At 51.4% G+C, this 20,894-nt stretch overlaps 1 protein-coding gene, 10 non-coding genes and 1 pseudogene across 11 annotated transcripts; all 12 read left to right on the plus strand.

The window, feature by feature from the left end:
- On the plus strand, positions 1–118 carry LOC124790548 (annotated as a pseudogene).
- An 822-nt stretch (positions 119–940) lies between these two features.
- Positions 941–1,864, plus strand: LOC124789225 (flocculation protein FLO11-like). Its single transcript, XM_047256519.1, has one exon. It carries the CDS (start codon positions 941–943, stop codon positions 1,862–1,864), a length of 924 nt encoding a protein of 307 aa, XP_047112475.1.
- Positions 1,865–7,712: 5,848 nt separating this feature from the next.
- LOC124790471 lies at positions 7,713–7,831 on the plus strand. The gene has a single exon (XR_007016268.1). It is a non-coding gene; the product is annotated as a 5S ribosomal RNA (ribosomal RNA).
- Positions 7,832–9,106: 1,275 nt separating this feature from the next.
- On the plus strand, positions 9,107–9,225 carry LOC124790472. The gene has a single exon (XR_007016269.1). It is a non-coding gene; the product is annotated as a 5S ribosomal RNA (ribosomal RNA).
- A 1,277-nt stretch (positions 9,226–10,502) lies between these two features.
- Positions 10,503–10,621, plus strand: LOC124790473. Its single transcript, XR_007016270.1, has one exon. It is a non-coding gene; the product is annotated as a 5S ribosomal RNA (ribosomal RNA).
- A 1,275-nt stretch (positions 10,622–11,896) lies between these two features.
- Positions 11,897–12,015, plus strand: LOC124790474. The gene has a single exon (XR_007016271.1). It is a non-coding gene; the product is annotated as a 5S ribosomal RNA (ribosomal RNA).
- Positions 12,016–13,290: 1,275 nt separating this feature from the next.
- LOC124790476 lies at positions 13,291–13,409 on the plus strand. The gene has a single exon (XR_007016272.1). It is a non-coding gene; the product is annotated as a 5S ribosomal RNA (ribosomal RNA).
- A 1,277-nt stretch (positions 13,410–14,686) lies between these two features.
- LOC124790477 lies at positions 14,687–14,805 on the plus strand. Its single transcript, XR_007016273.1, has one exon. It is a non-coding gene; the product is annotated as a 5S ribosomal RNA (ribosomal RNA).
- A 1,275-nt stretch (positions 14,806–16,080) lies between these two features.
- Positions 16,081–16,199, plus strand: LOC124790478. Its single transcript, XR_007016274.1, has one exon. It is a non-coding gene; the product is annotated as a 5S ribosomal RNA (ribosomal RNA).
- A 1,277-nt stretch (positions 16,200–17,476) lies between these two features.
- Positions 17,477–17,595, plus strand: LOC124790479. The gene has a single exon (XR_007016275.1). It is a non-coding gene; the product is annotated as a 5S ribosomal RNA (ribosomal RNA).
- A 1,276-nt stretch (positions 17,596–18,871) lies between these two features.
- Positions 18,872–18,990, plus strand: LOC124790480. The gene has a single exon (XR_007016276.1). It is a non-coding gene; the product is annotated as a 5S ribosomal RNA (ribosomal RNA).
- Positions 18,991–20,267: 1,277 nt separating this feature from the next.
- LOC124790482 lies at positions 20,268–20,386 on the plus strand. The gene has a single exon (XR_007016278.1). It is a non-coding gene; the product is annotated as a 5S ribosomal RNA (ribosomal RNA).
- The last annotated feature ends 508 nt before the right edge of the window (positions 20,387–20,894 follow it).

Here is a 20,894-nt window from a genome sequence, read left to right on the forward strand (position 1 = left end):
GCCAACGGCCATACCATGTTGAATACACCGGTTCTCGTCCGATCACCGAAGTTAAGCAACATCGGGCCCGCTTAGTACTTGGATGGGTGACCGCCTGGCAACACCTCGGTGCCGAGCGAGCAGTGTTTACCTCGTGCGACTGGGCCGGCGGCGCCTCGCGTGTCGTCTGCTTCTTCTGCCTTGTGGCTGTATTTCTACCTGACTGTAAGTAATGGAAATGATTTACGATGATAGTGAGGAAAGGCAGAATAACGTCCAATGTGAATTTGATCGTTCAGTTGATAAACCTTCGGCCTTTGAGATTCACCGTTGGATATTAGAGGACTTGATGTTACGGCATGATGACGTTCTTGGCATACAGTTTGATACGTTCCTTAATTCAGTGTTTTTAAAATTGAGATCTCCTGACATGTGTGATACTGTTGTGTCTGTCAATGACGGTGTGCGTAAATTTCGACATCTTGACGGTAAAATTAGTAATGTGACTGTGTCGCACGCCGGCTTCGGCGTTAGGCAAATTCGTATCTTTAACCTGCCCTTTGAAATACGTAATGATACCATTTCACGTTATTTGCGGCCGTACGGTACCGTTTTGTCAGTGATTAAGGAAAAGTGGTCCTCCGCCTATTTGTTTCAAGTCGAAAACGGTGTGAGGAGTGTGAAAATGGTTGTCAGACAGCACATTCCGTCATTTATTTTGGTCAACGGCCACCGTGCGTTTGTGACTTATAGTGGACAGCCTCAAACTTGTTCATTTTGTAGTGGCGTTGGTCATTACCGGCAAGATTGTCCTAAACGTAAACGGCCTGCTCAATTACCGATTGACGATGGTTTGCGCGGGGCCAGCTTTGCCTCTGTCGCTGCTACGGTCTTAGGTACAGCCCCCCCCGCACCCGCGCGCCGCGTGGCCGATGCTAACCTAGCTGACGCCGCGGTTGCCATGGATGTGTCCACTCCCGATTGTGACCTTGCTTCTGTGTCTGCTGTTTCCGCGCCTGCTACGGCTCCCGTGCAGGCTGACGAAAATTTGTCTTTACCACTTGTTTCACTTGCGTCTGCGTCCGACCGCACGCCCGCGTCGGCGACTGCTGTCGTGTCGGAACCTGGTTCCCAGCCTGTTACGGTACCGGAATTTTCTGATACGTTGACTGCCTCGGTTGACGTGGCTGCCAGTGCTACTGTTAGCTCTGCTGCCGTGGAGTCGCAGGAATTTTTTGCGGCTCCGAAACCGCGGCGTGATGAATTTCCGTCTCGCAGTTCTAGCAGGCAACGTGCTCGTAGTGTCGGTCGGTCGCCTTCCTCTGACAGGGGGTTTACCCGACCCGACCGCAGTCCGTCTCCAGTTGACCGTTCGCCTGCCGGTTCCCGGCAGTCGCGAGTTGGTCGGCAAGACTCACAACAGCGTGCCGCGCGTCGGGACCTAGACCGTGAGCGGCGGCCGTCTCCGGCTTCCGGCTCCGGGCGTCCGACACAGCAATCGCGACCCCAACAGCGTGCCGCTTCTCGCCATCCGCCGCCTGACGACCTCACCGTGGCCGATCAGAAGCGTGATGTCGCTGTTCGACATTTACGAACCGTTTTAAGTCAGCCGCCTACTGGTGACGCTTCGGCAATGCCGGCCGATACGGCTTTGGCTGTAGCGCCGCCGCAATTGCCGACAAAACGGAAGGCTGAAGACACCCACCAGCGTCGTGTCTGTCCTTCTGCCCCCGAGCGAGTGCCAGCTTCTTCTCCCGACGTGGAGATGCCCGTTGCTGCTCCTTTGTCGGTGGCTTCCGGTGGCACAGATTCTGGGACCGCGCCCGCCCCCACTCCCGTGTACCCCACTGAGTGGGCGGCGGATGTGGAAGGCGGTGAGACTTAGTGGATTCTTTGTTGTCCCCTAATCCAGTTGACGGGAACTACTCCCGTCTTTTAGAGAACCTTTTACCCTTCCTTGGTGGCCGGAATTCCGTCCATGTTGCTGTCTGTTTTTACCATAAGGAGCCTTTTGTGCATGTGTATTTTACTTGTGTCTGGGGCCTGAGCATTGTTCGTGGCATATCTTATTTCTCAATGTTATTCTCTGTTGTTCCCTCCTCCAGTTGCCGGGAATTCCTCCCGTCGTTTTGGAGGTCATTTTACTCCTTTTGGTGGCTGAAATTCCGTCCAATGTCTGCTGTCTGTTTTTAACTGAGGAGTTTTTTTGTGCTTGTATATTTTAATTGTGTATGGAGCCTGAGCGTTGTTCGTGGAATGTTTTAACTCTCAATGTTAACAAGTTGAGTAATCCGCACAAGTTGTCGGCTTTGCACACTTTTTTACATGACTCCCGCTGTCATGTGGCATTTTTACAGGAAGTTACGCGTCAGGCTCTGTTGTTTTTACTTGACTCTTCTGATTTTACTGTCGTTGATAATATCATGTTCGACGAACAGACTGGTACTGCTATCTTAATTCGTCCTGAATTTGATGTTAGCAATATTGAAATATTGCCAAATGGCCGCGCTATAGCATGTACCGTCAATGGTTTTGCCTTTGTTAATGTATACGCTCATGCCGGTGACAAGCCAGCGCGGAATAAATTTTATGGCCAGGATCTCTGTCCACTTCTCCATCGTAATCATACTGACTTAGTGATCGGTGGTGATTTTAATGCTGTGATTGATGGTCGTGATCAGGAGCCGCGTCCTAACTGGTGCCAGGAATTGCGTACGTTGGTTGACAGCTTTCGGCTCCGCGACACGTGGCGTGTGCTGCATCCGGACGAGACGCATTTCACCCACTTTTACGCCACCGGTCACAGTCGATTAGACAGGATCTATGTGTCTTCGCCGCTCGCCGCTCACGTCCGGAAGGCGGACGTGTTGCCGGTTATTTTTTCTGACCATTGCGGTTACATGTGTCAACTTCTCCTGCCGCGTGCGCGCCCTACTCGGCGCAGCAATATTTGGAAATTTAACTGTAGCCTTTTGGACGATGCCAGTCTCACGTCTCAATTTACTGCGTTGTGGCGCAAGCTCTTGCGTGGTAAAGGCGATGACGGCAGTACTATCGGGTGGTGGGTGGCGGTCGCCAAGCCGGCTATTCGGCGTTTTTTAATCGATTTTAGCCGCGATGCGGCGCATTGGCGTCGGTCGACGGCACGTTTTTACCAGGACTGTTTAAAGGATATCGCTCAGCGCGTCGCAACGTCACCTGAGTTGCTTCCGGTTTTTAATCAGTTCAAAGCCAAGCTCCTCGATGATCTTCGTCGGAAGGGTGTTGGGGCTATCGCGCGGAGCCAACCGGTGGGTGACGTGGAAGGGGAACCGCTCTCTCTCTACCACCTGAGCAGGGAGCGCCGGCGGCGCGAGCGGTTGGCAATCCGTAAATGGATCCAGCGAGATGGCACGTCCACTTCCGATGGTGCGGCCATTGAGCGGGAAGTTCACGAGCATTTTGCGACGCTTTTCCGAGAGGTGGACGTCAACGCCGGGGCGCTGCGCGATTTTTTGCAGAGGGTCCCACGTGTGTTAACACGACAAGATAGAGCCATTTTAAATGAACCTTTTACCCTTGATGACCTAACTACAGCTGTGAAACGGAGTCCTAGGGGCCGGTCCCCTGGACTGGACGGAATTCCTGCCGAATTTTACTTGAAATTTTTCAGTCTTTTCAGTGATGTTTTAATTGCCATTATGAATGAGATCCATAACGGCGTTGCTATTCCTGCGGAATTTTCAGAAGGGCGCATTGCTCTCGTTCCGAAATCGGCCGCAACACCAAATCTCGACAATGTCCGTCCTATAACCTTGCTGAACGCCGACTATAAAATTATAGCGCGGTGTATCACGCACAGGTTGACGAACGTTATGCCAAAGGTGGTGAGTGAACATCAGACTTGCGCTGTCAGGGACCGTAACATATTCGATGCTGTTCTGGCGTACCGGGATTGTATCGGATATGTTAAAAGTCACAGGCTCCGGACGGCTGCGATAATGCTGGTCGACTTCAAAAACGCTTTCGATCGGATTAGTCACACCTATCTGCGGCGGGTCTTGGTCGGTTTCGGATTTGGTTCTAAACTGACGACGATGGTGCACAATATTTTAAGGAATGCCACATCACGGGTTGTAATAAACGGAACTCCCAGTCGTGTTATACCTATTAGCCGATCAGTTCGCCAGGGCTGCCCCTTGTCTATGTCACTCTTCGCTTTGGCGTTGGATCCGCTTCTCCGCTGTATCGCCCAGGAATGCCGGGGCATACGCATAGGTGACGATCAGCTGATCTGTAGAGCGTATGCCGACGACCTCGGCGTGTTCCTCGATCAGCCAGAGGACATTGACAGGTTACATGGTGTTCTGCAGCGATTTGAGAGGGCAACGGGGGCTATCGTTAATCCTCGGAAAACTGTTTTACTCCCCCTTACACCTCGCCTGCGTACTGTTCGCGGCGACTGGTTTTGTGTCAAGCAACGGCAGACTGTCCTTGGTGTCATTCTGACCGACAATACGCAGCGTATGGAAGCTCTTAATTGGCGGTCCACGCTGTATAAGGTCAGGGCCGTTGCGAAACTGTATGCCTCTAGGAACTTGGCGCTCCGTCAACGAGTGGCCCTTATCAACACGCAGATTTTGGCCAAAGCGTGGTATCTAGCACAAGTCCTACCTGTGCCGAAACAACTGGAACGGGCCATTCAACAGGCGGTCTATTGGTTGCTGTGGAAGGGTGACATCTTTAAAGTCTCCCTGGCCACCTGTACCTTGAGTCTGACGGAGGGGGGGCTGGGTTTCGTTGATTTTCGCAACAAATGTGCGGCGCTCTTCGTGAAGCGGACTACCGTGGTGCTTGACAAGGGGCCGTGCAGTCCGACGGCTGCTTTATTCCATGCCTATCGCCCACCATCGATGGTTGCTCCGGTCTCGGTCAGTCATATTCCGTACACGTTGAACTTTGTCCGCCGGTATTATGTGTATAACAGTTACCTGGTGCTCGGTGATGTCCGTGCGTGCAATGTCGGTGACGTTGTGCGCGCTCTTCGGGGATCGCCAAGTAGGAATAAATGGGAGTATCGGCTACCTCAGCACGACTGGAGGATGGTGTGGCGGAACCTTGCCGCCGCCGTTATTCCGGCCCATGTTCACGGAACATGGTATAAAGTGGTCAACCGCACATTTCCGACTAATGCTAAGCTGCACTCAATCGATCTGATTTCTTCGGGAGTCTGTGATGCGTGTCCTGAGGAGGACACCATCGAACACCGATTCGACTGTCGGAAATTCCGTGATGTCTGGGATATTGCGTGTGACATGGTGCGTCTAATCAACAGAGTGGACAGGCGGCAGGTGACAGCTTTGGACGCCATCGTGCCTCAGTGTGCGGCTTATCCGGCCACCAAACGGAATGCAACTCTTTGGATTTTGGGACACACGGTTTTTTGTATTTTCACCCTGAAATTGACTACTGCCGTCGACTTTCTGTCTTACCTGTGGGCGGAACATCGTCTGACCCTTGGTCGACCGGCTTATTCCTCGACTTTCGCCAATTTTTTGCATGTTGCCCTGGCCCATGCATTCACTAAATTGTCACTTACCTGATACGACTACATACCCGATCTTGACATTTTTACCTTTTCTGTCTGATACTACTGCCAATATTCCTGTTGGCGTGTTATGACGAACCCTTGCTTACCAACGGACTTCCTCTCTTGGATAATGATTTTATGGCATGGTAAAGTTGTGTTTCTAATCGGCCGTACATTAACGACAACGTACACATGACCTACAGTTATGTGCATGGTGTTTTGTCCGTCAAAAGTTCTTTTCTGTTTGCTTTACTTTCTGTTCCTCCTTTATTTCTTTCTTGTTATTTGTTCTTTTCTCGCGGCGGCTGAGGGGGCCGTGTCGCGGTGATCATTTATCACAGTCGGTGTGTGTCTGAATGTGGGACTTTTTCCTATTGCTGTGCGTCGACGGTTGTTTTCTTCTCCATGTACCATCCGTCGACCGTTAGTGGGGACATATTTTCTTCGGACTTTAATTTACTTTCATTTCTCTTCCGGTGGATTCACTTTTTTGGCGGATGCCACCTGCCTGTTGCTTTGGCAGGTTGTCGTTGCTGTGGATCACTGTCCCGGCAAACTGCACCGGCGTCCAGGGGCCAATTTTGTTTCTCCTATTTGTAATGAAGTCTGGGCGGCGGCTTCCTTGCATTTCTTTTTTTGTATTGGAGGATGCACGTTCTTTTCTGTTCCTTGTCCTGGAAGCACACAGCACATACCCACGCCGGCACACCTCGCCGATGAAGGCACATTGGGGGGCCTTCCCCCGCGTCCCTTGCAGAAGTCAACGGCACCTTTTTAGCTGGAGAAGCTCGCCGAGGGATGGCGTTTTTGTGGAGAGCGAAAAGGCCGGGCTATAAGGGGAGATGGGAGATAATTAAAAAAAAAAAAAAAAAGGTGCTGTTGGCTCTATCTCATTTTTTAATTTTTGCGTCGCTACACCTGCCAGCCCTCTTCTTCATACTAACTTTCAGGTGTGACAAAGATGCTTCCACAAGCATTTTAAAGTACTGTACTAAACGTAAGACACGAAATTGCAGTAATGAACTCAGTTTGAGCAAGAATGCGCGGAGGAAGAGTGCTAGGAAGTCGTTGGAATCAACGAAACACTACGAATCGACAGATGTGTCCTTGAAACGCGTCAGAGCCAACTGTTTTGTAGCGGCGCTAAATTCGAAAAACTAACTAAATACATAAATTAAAAAAAAAAAAAAAAAAAAAAAAAAAACAGCCGTTCTCGTCCGATCACCGAAGATAAGCAACAACGTTAGTATTCGGATCGGCGACCGCCTGGGAACTCTGGCTGTCTTCATTTTTTGCTTTTTTGTCGCTACCCCTGCCAGCCCTCTTTTCATGCTACCCTTCTTGTGTGACGAAGATGCGTCCATACTGATTTTAAACTATCGTAAGATGCGATATTAAGGAACTCCGTTTGAAGAAGAGTGTGCCAAGGAAGATTAGCAAAGTGTGTCTGCAAATAACGAAACAGTATGAAACGACAGAAATGTTGTGAAACACGTCCGGGCATATTGTTTTGTAGCAGTGCACATCTGCAAATTTGTAAACAAAAATTTATCTTTCGCCTCTAGAGGAGATGGATGCTTTGTTGAACCTCCTGTGTCCTCTGTCCGTGTTTTCGCACCTTTCCAGCGCAGCGCTGCTCTACTCTAGTAGCTCCGAACGGCCGCACACGGCGTCTCGGACACGCCGGTTCGGCCCGCGCCCATCTCGCAGATGTTTGTCGTGCTTGTGCGGTCATATGGAGCGCGACCCGAGCGGCAGCGAGCGGCAGTCGAGCAAAGTCGGGACGGAAGGGAAGGGGAGGGGACACGACAGGCGAGGATGCAACGCGCAAATTACGCAAATATCTGGAAGCGCGGCGCGTGTCAGCCAGGTGAGAAAGCTTCCGCCGGTCCAGCAGGACACTGCCACACCCCGCGCAGCTCACCCCCTACCGGCGCCCGGCCCTGCGCCGGATAACAAGAACAAGGTGCGTCTCCCGCGAGTGTCGGAGGCCGCACGCACCAAACGAATGACAGGCGGTGCAACGAGCAGCCGCGCTGTGCGTGTCACCCACGTGGCGGTGGAAGGACGTGCTTTGCGTCAAATGTGCCACGGAAAACGGCGATTGCGTGTGTTGGGAGAAGGGGCGAAGGCTTCCTCTGCCGTGCGGCCACATTATAAGGACGCCAACGGCCATACCATGTTGAATACACCGGTTCTCGTCCGATCACCGAAGTTAAGCAACATCGGGCCCGCTTAGTACTTGGATGGGTGACCGCCTGGGAACACCGGGTGCTGTTGGCTCTATCTCATTTTTTAATTTTTGCGTCGCTACACCTGCCAGCCCTCTTCTTCATACTAACTTTCAGGTGTGACAAAGATGCTTCCACAAGCATTTTAAAGTACTGTACTAAACGTAAGACACGAAATTGCAGTAATGAACTCAGTTTGAGCAAGAATGCGCGGAGGAAGAGTGCTAGGAAGTCGTTGGAATCAACGAAACACTACGAATCGACAGATGTGTCCTTGAAACGCGTCAGAGCCAACTGTTTTGTAGCGGCGCTAAATTCGAAAAACTAACTAAATACATAAATTAAAAAAAAAAAAAAAAAAAAAAAACAGCCGTTCTCGTCCGATCACCGAAGATAAGCAACAACGTTAGTATTCGGATCGGCGACCGCCTGGGAACTCTGGCTGTCTTCATTTTTTGCTTTTTTGTCGCTACCCCTGCCAGCCCTCTTTTCATGCTACCCTTCTTGTGTGACGAAGATGCGTCCATACTGATTTTAAACTATCGTAAGATGCGATATTAAGGAACTCCGTTTGAAGAAGAGTGTGCCAAGGAAGATTAGCAAAGTGTGTCTGCAAATAACGAAACAGTATGAAACGACAGAAATGTTGTGAAACACGTCCGGGCATATTGTTTTGTAGCAGTGCACATCTGCAAATTTGTAAACAAAAATTTATCTTTCGCCTCTAGAGGAGATGGATGCTTTGTTGAACCTCCTGTGTCCTCTGTCCGTGTTTTCGCACCTTTCCAGCGCAGCGCTGCTCTACTCTAGTAGCTCCGAACGGCCGCACACGGCGTCTCGGACACGCCGGTTCGGCCCGCGCCCATCTCGCAGATGTTTGTCGTGCTTGTGCGGTCATATGGAGCGCGACCCGAGCGGCAGCGAGCGGCAGTCGAGCAAAGTCGGGACGGAAGGGAAGGGGAGGGGACACGACAGGCGAGGATGCAACGCGCAAATTACGCAAATATCTGGAAGCGCGGCGCGTGTCAGCCAGGTGAGAAAGCTTCCGCCGGTCCAGCAGGACACTGCCACACCCCGCGCAGCTCACCCCCTACCGGCGCCCGGCCCTGCGCCGGATAACAAGAACAAGGTGCGTCTCCCGCGAGTGTCGGAGGCCGCACGCACCAAACGAATGACAGGCGGTGCAACGAGCAGCCGCGCTGTGCGTGTCACCCACGTGGCGGTGGAAGGACGTGCTTTGCGTCAAATGTGCCACGGAAAACGGCGATTGCGTGTGTTGGGAGAAGGGGCGAAGGCTTCCTCTGCCGTGCGGCCACATTATAAGGACGCCAACGGCCATACCATGTTGAATACACCGGTTCTCGTCCGATCACCGAAGTTAAGCAACATCGGGCCCGCTTAGTACTTGGATGGGTGACCGCCTGGGAACACCGGGTGCTGTTGGCTCTATCTCATTTTTTAATTTTTGCGTCGCTACACCTGCCAGCCCTCTTCTTCATACTAACTTTCAGGTGTGACAAAGATGCTTCCACAAGCATTTTAAAGTACTGTACTAAACGTAAGACACGAAATTGCAGTAATGAACTCAGTTTGAGCAAGAATGCGCGGAGGAAGAGTGCTAGGAAGTCGTTGGAATCAACGAAACACTACGAATCGACAGATGTGTCCTTGAAACGCGTCAGAGCCAACTGTTTTGTAGCGGCGCTAAATTCGAAAAACTAACTAAATACATAAATTAAAAAAAAAAAAAAAAAAAAAAAAAACAGCCGTTCTCGTCCGATCACCGAAGATAAGCAACAACGTTAGTATTCGGATCGGCGACCGCCTGGGAACTCTGGCTGTCTTCATTTTTTGCTTTTTTGTCGCTACCCCTGCCAGCCCTCTTTTCATGCTACCCTTCTTGTGTGACGAAGATGCGTCCATACTGATTTTAAACTATCGTAAGATGCGATATTAAGGAACTCCGTTTGAAGAAGAGTGTGCCAAGGAAGATTAGCAAAGTGTGTCTGCAAATAACGAAACAGTATGAAACGACAGAAATGTTGTGAAACACGTCCGGGCATATTGTTTTGTAGCAGTGCACATCTGCAAATTTGTAAACAAAAATTTATCTTTCGCCTCTAGAGGAGATGGATGCTTTGTTGAACCTCCTGTGTCCTCTGTCCGTGTTTTCGCACCTTTCCAGCGCAGCGCTGCTCTACTCTAGTAGCTCCGAACGGCCGCACACGGCGTCTCGGACACGCCGGTTCGGCCCGCGCCCATCTCGCAGATGTTTGTCGTGCTTGTGCGGTCATATGGAGCGCGACCCGAGCGGCAGCGAGCGGCAGTCGAGCAAAGTCGGGACGGAAGGGAAGGGGAGGGGACACGACAGGCGAGGATGCAACGCGCAAATTACGCAAATATCTGGAAGCGCGGCGCGTGTCAGCCAGGTGAGAAAGCTTCCGCCGGTCCAGCAGGACACTGCCACACCCCGCGCAGCTCACCCCCTACCGGCGCCCGGCCCTGCGCCGGATAACAAGAACAAGGTGCGTCTCCCGCGAGTGTCGGAGGCCGCACGCACCAAACGAATGACAGGCGGTGCAACGAGCAGCCGCGCTGTGCGTGTCACCCACGTGGCGGTGGAAGGACGTGCTTTGCGTCAAATGTGCCACGGAAAACGGCGATTGCGTGTGTTGGGAGAAGGGGCGAAGGCTTCCTCTGCCGTGCGGCCACATTATAAGGACGCCAACGGCCATACCATGTTGAATACACCGGTTCTCGTCCGATCACCGAAGTTAAGCAACATCGGGCCCGCTTAGTACTTGGATGGGTGACCGCCTGGGAACACCGGGTGCTGTTGGCTCTATCTCATTTTTTAATTTTTGCGTCGCTACACCTGCCAGCCCTCTTCTTCATACTAACTTTCAGGTGTGACAAAGATGCTTCCACAAGCATTTTAAAGTACTGTACTAAACGTAAGACACGAAATTGCAGTAATGAACTCAGTTTGAGCAAGAATGCGCGGAGGAAGAGTGCTAGGAAGTCGTTGGAATCAACGAAACACTACGAATCGACAGATGTGTCCTTGAAACGCGTCAGAGCCAACTGTTTTGTAGCGGCGCTAAATTCGAAAAACTAACTAAATACATAAATTAAAAAAAAAAAAAAAAAAAAAAAACAGCCGTTCTCGTCCGATCACCGAAGATAAGCAACAACGTTAGTATTCGGATCGGCGACCGCCTGGGAACTCTGGCTGTCTTCATTTTTTGCTTTTTTGTCGCTACCCCTGCCAGCCCTCTTTTCATGCTACCCTTCTTGTGTGACGAAGATGCGTCCATACTGATTTTAAACTATCGTAAGATGCGATATTAAGGAACTCCGTTTGAAGAAGAGTGTGCCAAGGAAGATTAGCAAAGTGTGTCTGCAAATAACGAAACAGTATGAAACGACAGAAATGTTGTGAAACACGTCCGGGCATATTGTTTTGTAGCAGTGCACATCTGCAAATTTGTAAACAAAAATTTATCTTTCGCCTCTAGAGGAGATGGATGCTTTGTTGAACCTCCTGTGTCCTCTGTCCGTGTTTTCGCACCTTTCCAGCGCAGCGCTGCTCTACTCTAGTAGCTCCGAACGGCCGCACACGGCGTCTCGGACACGCCGGTTCGGCCCGCGCCCATCTCGCAGATGTTTGTCGTGCTTGTGCGGTCATATGGAGCGCGACCCGAGCGGCAGCGAGCGGCAGTCGAGCAAAGTCGGGACGGAAGGGAAGGGGAGGGGACACGACAGGCGAGGATGCAACGCGCAAATTACGCAAATATCTGGAAGCGCGGCGCGTGTCAGCCAGGTGAGAAAGCTTCCGCCGGTCCAGCAGGACACTGCCACACCCCGCGCAGCTCACCCCCTACCGGCGCCCGGCCCTGCGCCGGATAACAAGAACAAGGTGCGTCTCCCGCGAGTGTCGGAGGCCGCACGCACCAAACGAATGACAGGCGGTGCAACGAGCAGCCGCGCTGTGCGTGTCACCCACGTGGCGGTGGAAGGACGTGCTTTGCGTCAAATGTGCCACGGAAAACGGCGATTGCGTGTGTTGGGAGAAGGGGCGAAGGCTTCCTCTGCCGTGCGGCCACATTATAAGGACGCCAACGGCCATACCATGTTGAATACACCGGTTCTCGTCCGATCACCGAAGTTAAGCAACATCGGGCCCGCTTAGTACTTGGATGGGTGACCGCCTGGGAACACCGGGTGCTGTTGGCTCTATCTCATTTTTTAATTTTTGCGTCGCTACACCTGCCAGCCCTCTTCTTCATACTAACTTTCAGGTGTGACAAAGATGCTTCCACAAGCATTTTAAAGTACTGTACTAAACGTAAGACACGAAATTGCAGTAATGAACTCAGTTTGAGCAAGAATGCGCGGAGGAAGAGTGCTAGGAAGTCGTTGGAATCAACGAAACACTACGAATCGACAGATGTGTCCTTGAAACGCGTCAGAGCCAACTGTTTTGTAGCGGCGCTAAATTCGAAAAACTAACTAAATACATAAATTAAAAAAAAAAAAAAAAAAAAAAAACAGCCGTTCTCGTCCGATCACCGAAGATAAGCAACAACGTTAGTATTCGGATCGGCGACCGCCTGGGAACTCTGGCTGTCTTCATTTTTTGCTTTTTTGTCGCTACCCCTGCCAGCCCTCTTTTCATGCTACCCTTCTTGTGTGACGAAGATGCGTCCATACTGATTTTAAACTATCGTAAGATGCGATATTAAGGAACTCCGTTTGAAGAAGAGTGTGCCAAGGAAGATTAGCAAAGTGTGTCTGCAAATAACGAAACAGTATGAAACGACAGAAATGTTGTGAAACACGTCCGGGCATATTGTTTTGTAGCAGTGCACATCTGCAAATTTGTAAACAAAAATTTATCTTTCGCCTCTAGAGGAGATGGATGCTTTGTTGAACCTCCTGTGTCCTCTGTCCGTGTTTTCGCACCTTTCCAGCGCAGCGCTGCTCTACTCTAGTAGCTCCGAACGGCCGCACACGGCGTCTCGGACACGCCGGTTCGGCCCGCGCCCATCTCGCAGATGTTTGTCGTGCTTGTGCGGTCATATGGAGCGCGACCCGAGCGGCAGCGAGCGGCAGTCGAGCAAAGTCGGGACGGAAGGGAAGGGGAGGGGACACGACAGGCGAGGATGCAACGCGCAAATTACGCAAATATCTGGAAGCGCGGCGCGTGTCAGCCAGGTGAGAAAGCTTCCGCCGGTCCAGCAGGACACTGCCACACCCCGCGCAGCTCACCCCCTACCGGCGCCCGGCCCTGCGCCGGATAACAAGAACAAGGTGCGTCTCCCGCGAGTGTCGGAGGCCGCACGCACCAAACGAATGACAGGCGGTGCAACGAGCAGCCGCGCTGTGCGTGTCACCCACGTGGCGGTGGAAGGACGTGCTTTGCGTCAAATGTGCCACGGAAAACGGCGATTGCGTGTGTTGGGAGAAGGGGCGAAGGCTTCCTCTGCCGTGCGGCCACATTATAAGGACGCCAACGGCCATACCATGTTGAATACACCGGTTCTCGTCCGATCACCGAAGTTAAGCAACATCGGGCCCGCTTAGTACTTGGATGGGTGACCGCCTGGGAACACCGGGTGCTGTTGGCTCTATCTCATTTTTTAATTTTTGCGTCGCTACACCTGCCAGCCCTCTTCTTCATACTAACTTTCAGGTGTGACAAAGATGCTTCCACAAGCATTTTAAAGTACTGTACTAAACGTAAGACACGAAATTGCAGTAATGAACTCAGTTTGAGCAAGAATGCGCGGAGGAAGAGTGCTAGGAAGTCGTTGGAATCAACGAAACACTACGAATCGACAGATGTGTCCTTGAAACGCGTCAGAGCCAACTGTTTTGTAGCGGCGCTAAATTCGAAAAACTAACTAAATACATAAATTAAAAAAAAAAAAAAAAAAAAAAAAAACAGCCGTTCTCGTCCGATCACCGAAGATAAGCAACAACGTTAGTATTCGGATCGGCGACCGCCTGGGAACTCTGGCTGTCTTCATTTTTTGCTTTTTTGTCGCTACCCCTGCCAGCCCTCTTTTCATGCTACCCTTCTTGTGTGACGAAGATGCGTCCATACTGATTTTAAACTATCGTAAGATGCGATATTAAGGAACTCCGTTTGAAGAAGAGTGTGCCAAGGAAGATTAGCAAAGTGTGTCTGCAAATAACGAAACAGTATGAAACGACAGAAATGTTGTGAAACACGTCCGGGCATATTGTTTTGTAGCAGTGCACATCTGCAAATTTGTAAACAAAAATTTATCTTTCGCCTCTAGAGGAGATGGATGCTTTGTTGAACCTCCTGTGTCCTCTGTCCGTGTTTTCGCACCTTTCCAGCGCAGCGCTGCTCTACTCTAGTAGCTCCGAACGGCCGCACACGGCGTCTCGGACACGCCGGTTCGGCCCGCGCCCATCTCGCAGATGTTTGTCGTGCTTGTGCGGTCATATGGAGCGCGACCCGAGCGGCAGCGAGCGGCAGTCGAGCAAAGTCGGGACGGAAGGGAAGGGGAGGGGACACGACAGGCGAGGATGCAACGCGCAAATTACGCAAATATCTGGAAGCGCGGCGCGTGTCAGCCAGGTGAGAAAGCTTCCGCCGGTCCAGCAGGACACTGCCACACCCCGCGCAGCTCACCCCCTACCGGCGCCCGGCCCTGCGCCGGATAACAAGAACAAGGTGCGTCTCCCGCGAGTGTCGGAGGCCGCACGCACCAAACGAATGACAGGCGGTGCAACGAGCAGCCGCGCTGTGCGTGTCACCCACGTGGCGGTGGAAGGACGTGCTTTGCGTCAAATGTGCCACGGAAAACGGCGATTGCGTGTGTTGGGAGAAGGGGCGAAGGCTTCCTCTGCCGTGCGGCCACATTATAAGGACGCCAACGGCCATACCATGTTGAATACACCGGTTCTCGTCCGATCACCGAAGTTAAGCAACATCGGGCCCGCTTAGTACTTGGATGGGTGACCGCCTGGGAACACCGGGTGCTGTTGGCTCTATCTCATTTTTTAATTTTTGCGTCGCTACACCTGCCAGCCCTCTTCTTCATACTAACTTTCAGGTGTGACAAAGATGCTTCCACAAGCATTTTAAAGTACTGTACTAAACGTAAGACACGAAATTGCAGTAATGAACTCAGTTTGAGCAAGAATGCGCGGAGGAAGAGTGCTAGGAAGTCGTTGGAATCAACGAAACACTACGAATCGACAGATGTGTCCTTGAAACGCGTCAGAGCCAACTGTTTTCTGTTTTGTAGCGGCGCTAAATTCGAAAAACTAACTAAATACATAAATTAAAAAAAAAAAAAAAAACAGCCGTTCTCGTCCGATCACCGAAGATAAGCAACAACGTTAGTATTCGGATCGGCGACCGCCTGGGAACTCTGGCTGTCTTCATTTTTTGCTTTTTTGTCGCTACCCCTGCCAGCCCTCTTTTCATGCTACCCTTCTTGTGTGACGAAGATGCGTCCATACTGATTTTAAACTATCGTAAGATGCGATATTAAGGAACTCCGTTTGAAGAAGAGTGTGCCAAGGAAGATTAGCAAAGTGTGTCTGCAAATAACGAAACAGTATGAAACGACAGAAATGTTGTGAAACACGTCCGGGCATATTGTTTTGTAGCAGTGCACATCTGCAAATTTGTAAACAAAAATTTATCTTTCGCCTCTAGAGGAGATGGATGCTTTGTTGAACCTCCTGTGTCCTCTGTCCGTGTTTTCGCACCTTTCCAGCGCAGCGCTGCTCTACTCTAGTAGCTCCGAACGGCCGCACACGGCGTCTCGGACACGCCGGTTCGGCCCGCGCCCATCTCGCAGATGTTTGTCGTGCTTGTGCGGTCATATGGAGCGCGACCCGAGCGGCAGCGAGCGGCAGTCGAGCAAAGTCGGGACGGAAGGGAAGGGGAGGGGACACGACAGGCGAGGATGCAACGCGCAAATTACGCAAATATCTGGAAGCGCGGCGCGTGTCAGCCAGGTGAGAAAGCTTCCGCCGGTCCAGCAGGACACTGCCACACCCCGCGCAGCTCACCCCCTACCGGCGCCCGGCCCTGCGCCGGATAACAAGAACAAGGTGCGTCTCCCGCGAGTGTCGGAGGCCGCACGCACCAAACGAATGACAGGCGGTGCAACGAGCAGCCGCGCTGTGCGTGTCACCCACGTGGCGGTGGAAGGACGTGCTTTGCGTCAAATGTGCCACGGAAAACGGCGATTGCGTGTGTTGGGAGAAGGGGCGAAGGCTTCCTCTGCCGTGCGGCCACATTATAAGGACGCCAACGGCCATACCATGTTGAATACACCGGTTCTCGTCCGATCACCGAAGTTAAGCAACATCGGGCCCGCTTAGTACTTGGATGGGTGACCGCCTGGGAACACCGGGTGCTGTTGGCTCTATCTCATTTTTTAATTTTTGCGTCGCTACACCTGCCAGCCCTCTTCTTCATACTAACTTTCAGGTGTGACAAAGATGCTTCCACAAGCATTTTAAAGTACTGTACTAAACGTAAGACACGAAATTGCAGTAATGAACTCAGTTTGAGCAAGAATGCGCGGAGGAAGAGTGCTAGGAAGTCGTTGGAATCAACGAAACACTACGAATCGACAGATGTGTCCTTGAAACGCGTCAGAGCCAACTGTTTTGTAGCGGCGCTAAATTCGAAAAACTAACTAAATACATAAATTAAAAAAAAAAAAAAAAAAAAAAAAAACAGCCGTTCTCGTCCGATCACCGAAGATAAGCAACAACGTTAGTATTCGGATCGGCGACCGCCTGGGAACTCTGGCTGTCTTCATTTTTTGCTTTTTTGTCGCTACCCCTGCCAGCCCTCTTTTCATGCTACCCTTCTTGTGTGACGAAGATGCGTCCATACTGATTTTAAACTATCGTAAGATGCGATATTAAGGAACTCCGTTTGAAGAAGAGTGTGCCAAGGAAGATTAGCAAAGTGTGTCTGCAAATAACGAAACAGTATGAAACGACAGAAATGTTGTGAAACACGTCCGGGCATATTGTTTTGTAGCAGTGCACATCTGCAAATTTGTAAACAAAAATTTATCTTTCGCCTCTAGAGGAGATGGATGCTTTGTTGAACCTCCTGTGTCCTCTGTCCGTGTTTTCGCACCTTTCCAGCGCAGCGCTGCTCTACTCTAGTAGCTCCGAACGGCCGCACACGGCGTCTCGGACACGCCGGTTCGGCCCGCGCCCATCTCGCAGATGTTTGTCGTGCTTGTGCGGTCATATGGAGCGCGACCCGAGCGGCAGCGAGCGGCAGTCGAGCAAAGTCGGGACGGAAGGGAAGGGGAGGGGACACGACAGGCGAGGATGCAACGCGCAAATTACGCAAATATCTGGAAGCGCGGCGCGTGTCAGCCAGGTGAGAAAGCTTCCGCCGGTCCAGCAGGACACTGCCACACCCCGCGCAGCTCACCCCCTACCGGCGCCCGGCCCTGCGCCGGATAACAAGAACAAGGTGCGTCTCCCGCGAGTGTCGGAGGCCGCACGCACCAAACGAATGACAGGCGGTGCAACGAGCAGCCGCGCTGTGCGTGTCACCCACGTGGCGGTGGAAGGACGTGCTTTGCGTCAAATGTGCCACGGAAAACGGCGATTGCGTGTGTTGGGAGAAGGGGCGAAGGCTTCCTCTGCCGTGCGGCCACATTATAAGGACGCCAACGGCCATACCATGTTGAATACACCGGTTCTCGTCCGATCACCGAAGTTAAGCAACATCGGGCCCGCTTAGTACTTGGATGGGTGACCGCCTGGGAACACCGGGTGCTGTTGGCTCTATCTCATTTTTTAATTTTTGCGTCGCTACACCTGCCAGCCCTCTTCTTCATACTAACTTTCAGGTGTGACAAAGATGCTTCCACAAGCATTTTAAAGTACTGTACTAAACGTAAGACACGAAATTGCAGTAATGAACTCAGTTTGAGCAAGAATGCGCGGAGGAAGAGTGCTAGGAAGTCGTTGGAATCAACGAAACACTACGAATCGACAGATGTGTCCTTGAAACGCGTCAGAGCCAACTGTTTTGTAGCGGCGCTAAATTCGAAAAACTAACTAAATACATAAATTAAAAAAAAAAAAAAAAAAAAAAAAACAGCCGTTCTCGTCCGATCACCGAAGATAAGCAACAACGTTAGTATTCGGATCGGCGACCGCCTGGGAACTCTGGCTGTCTTCATTTTTTGCTTTTTTGTCGCTACCCCTGCCAGCCCTCTTTTCATGCTACCCTTCTTGTGTGACGAAGATGCGTCCATACTGATTTTAAACTATCGTAAGATGCGATATTAAGGAACTCCGTTTGAAGAAGAGTGTGCCAAGGAAGATTAGCAAAGTGTGTCTGCAAATAACGAAACAGTATGAAACGACAGAAATGTTGTGAAACACGTCCGGGCATATTGTTTTGTAGCAGTGCACATCTGCAAATTTGTAAACAAAAATTTATCTTTCGCCTCTAGAGGAGATGGATGCTTTGTTGAACCTCCTGTGTCCTCTGTCCGTGTTTTCGCACCTTTCCAGCGCAGCGCTGCTCTACTCTAGTAGCTCCGAACGGCCGCACACGGCGTCTCGGACACGCCGGTTCGGCCCGCGCCCATCTCGCAGATGTTTGTCGTGCTTGTGCGGTCATATGGAGCGCGACCCGAGCGGCAGCGAGCGGCAGTCGAGCAAAGTCGGGACGGAAGGGAAGGGGAGGGGACACGACAGGCGAGGATGCAACGCGCAAATTACGCAAATATCTGGAAGCGCGGCGCGTGTCAGCCAGGTGAGAAAGCTTCCGCCGGTCCAGCAGGACACTGCCACACCCCGCGCAGCTCACCCCCTACCGGCGCCCGGCCCTGCGCCGGATAACAAGAACAAGGTGCGTCTCCCGCGAGTGTCGGAGGCCGCACGCACCAAACGAATGACAGGCGGTGCAACGAGCAGCCGCGCTGTGCGTGTCACCCACGTGGCGGTGGAAGGACGTGCTTTGCGTCAAATGTGCCACGGAAAACGGCGATTGCGTGTGTTGGGAGAAGGGGCGAAGGCTTCCTCTGCCGTGCGGCCACATTATAAGGACGCCAACGGCCATACCATGTTGAATACACCGGTTCTCGTCCGATCACCGAAGTTAAGCAACATCGGGCCCGCTTAGTACTTGGATGGGTGACCGCCTGGGAACACCGGGTGCTGTTGGCTCTATCTCATTTTTTAATTTTTGCGTCGCTACACCTGCCAGCCCTCTTCTTCATACTAACTTTCAGGTGTGACAAAGATGCTTCCACAAGCATTTTAAAGTACTGTACTAAACGTAAGACACGAAATTGCAGTAATGAACTCAGTTTGAGCAAGAATGCGCGGAGGAAGAGTGCTAGGAAGTCGTTGGAATCAACGAAACACTACGAATCGACAGATGTGTCCTTGAAACGCGTCAGAGCCAACTGTTTTGTAGCGGCGCTAAATTCGAAAAACTAACTAAATACATAAATTAAAAAAAAAAAAAAAAAAAAAAAAAACAGCCGTTCTCGTCCGATCACCGAAGATAAGCAACAACGTTAGTATTCGGATCGGCGACCGCCTGGGAACTCTGGCTGTCTTCATTTTTTGCTTTTTTGTCGCTACCCCTGCCAGCCCTCTTTTCATGCTACCCTTCTTGTGTGACGAAGATGCGTCCATACTGATTTTAAACTATCGTAAGATGCGATATTAAGGAACTCCGTTTGAAGAAGAGTGTGCCAAGGAAGATTAGCAAAGTGTGTCTGCAAATAACGAAACAGTATGAAACGACAGAAATGTTGTGAAACACGTCCGGGCATATTGTTTTGTAGCAGTGCACATCTGCAAATTTGTAAACAAAAATTTATCTTTCGCCTCTAGAGGAGATGGATGCTTTGTTGAACCTCCTGTGTCCTCTGTCCGTGTTTTCGCACCTTTCCAGCGCAGCGCTGCTCTACTCTAGTAGCTCCGAACGGCCGCACACGGCGTCTCGGACACGCCGGTTCGGCCCGCGCCCATCTCGCAGATGTTTGTCGTGCTTGTGCGGTCATATGGAGCGCGACCCGAGCGGCAGCGAGCGGCAGTCGAGCAAAGTCGGGACGGAAGGGAAGGGGAGGGGACACGACAGGCGAGGATGCAACGCGCAAATTACGCAAATATCTGGAAGCGCGGCGCGTGTCAGCCAGGTGAGAAAGCTTCCGCCGGTCCAGCAGGACACTGCCACACCCCGCGCAGCTCACCCCCTACCGGCGCCCGGCCCTGCGCCGGATAACAAGAACAAGGTGCGTCTCCCGCGAGTGTCGGAGGCCGCACGCACCAAACGAATGACAGGCGGTGCAACGAGCAGCCGCGCTGTGCGTGTCACCCACGTGGCGGTGGAAGGACGTGCTTTGCGTCAAATGTGCCACGGAAAACGGCGATTGCGTGTGTTGGGAGAAGGGGCGAAGGCTTCCTCTGCCGTGCGGCCACATTATAAGGACGCCAACGGCCATACCATGTTGAATACACCGGTTCTCGTCCGATCACCGAAGTTAAGCAACATCGGGCCCGCTTAGTACTTGGATGGGTGACCGCCTGGGAACACCGGGTGCTGTTGGCTCTATCTCATTTTTTAATTTTTGCGTCGCTACACCTGCCAGCCCTCTTCTTCATACTAACTTTCAGGTGTGACAAAGATGCTTCCACAAGCATTTTAAAGTACTGTACTAAACGTAAGACACGAAATTGCAGTAATGAACTCAGTTTGAGCAAGAATGCGCGGAGGAAGAGTGCTAGGAAGTCGTTGGAATCAACGAAACACTACGAATCGACAGATGTGTCCTTGAAACGCGTCAGAGCCAACTGTTTTGTAGCGGCGCTAAATTCGAAAAACTAACTAAATACATAAATTAAAAAAAAAAAAAAAAAAAAAAAAACAGCCGTTCTCGTCCGATCACCGAAGATAAGCAACAACGTTAGTATTCGGATCGGCGACCGCCTGGGAACTCTGGCTGTCTTCATTTTTTGCTTTTTTGTCGCTACCCCTGCCAGCCCTCTTTTCATGCTACCCTTCTTGTGTGACGAAGATGCGTCCATACTGATTTTAAACTATCGTAAGATGCGATATT

This window comes from Schistocerca piceifrons, chromosome 3 (assembly GCF_021461385.2).
Source record: "Schistocerca piceifrons isolate TAMUIC-IGC-003096 chromosome 3, iqSchPice1.1, whole genome shotgun sequence".
NCBI lineage: Eukaryota > Metazoa > Arthropoda > Insecta > Orthoptera > Acrididae > Schistocerca > Schistocerca piceifrons.

Excerpts from the sequence above, each read along its gene's own strand:
- LOC124789225 (XM_047256519.1), top strand. The coding sequence starts at position 941 with ATGGATGTGTCCACTCCCGATTGTGACCTTGCTTCTGTGTCTGCTGTT.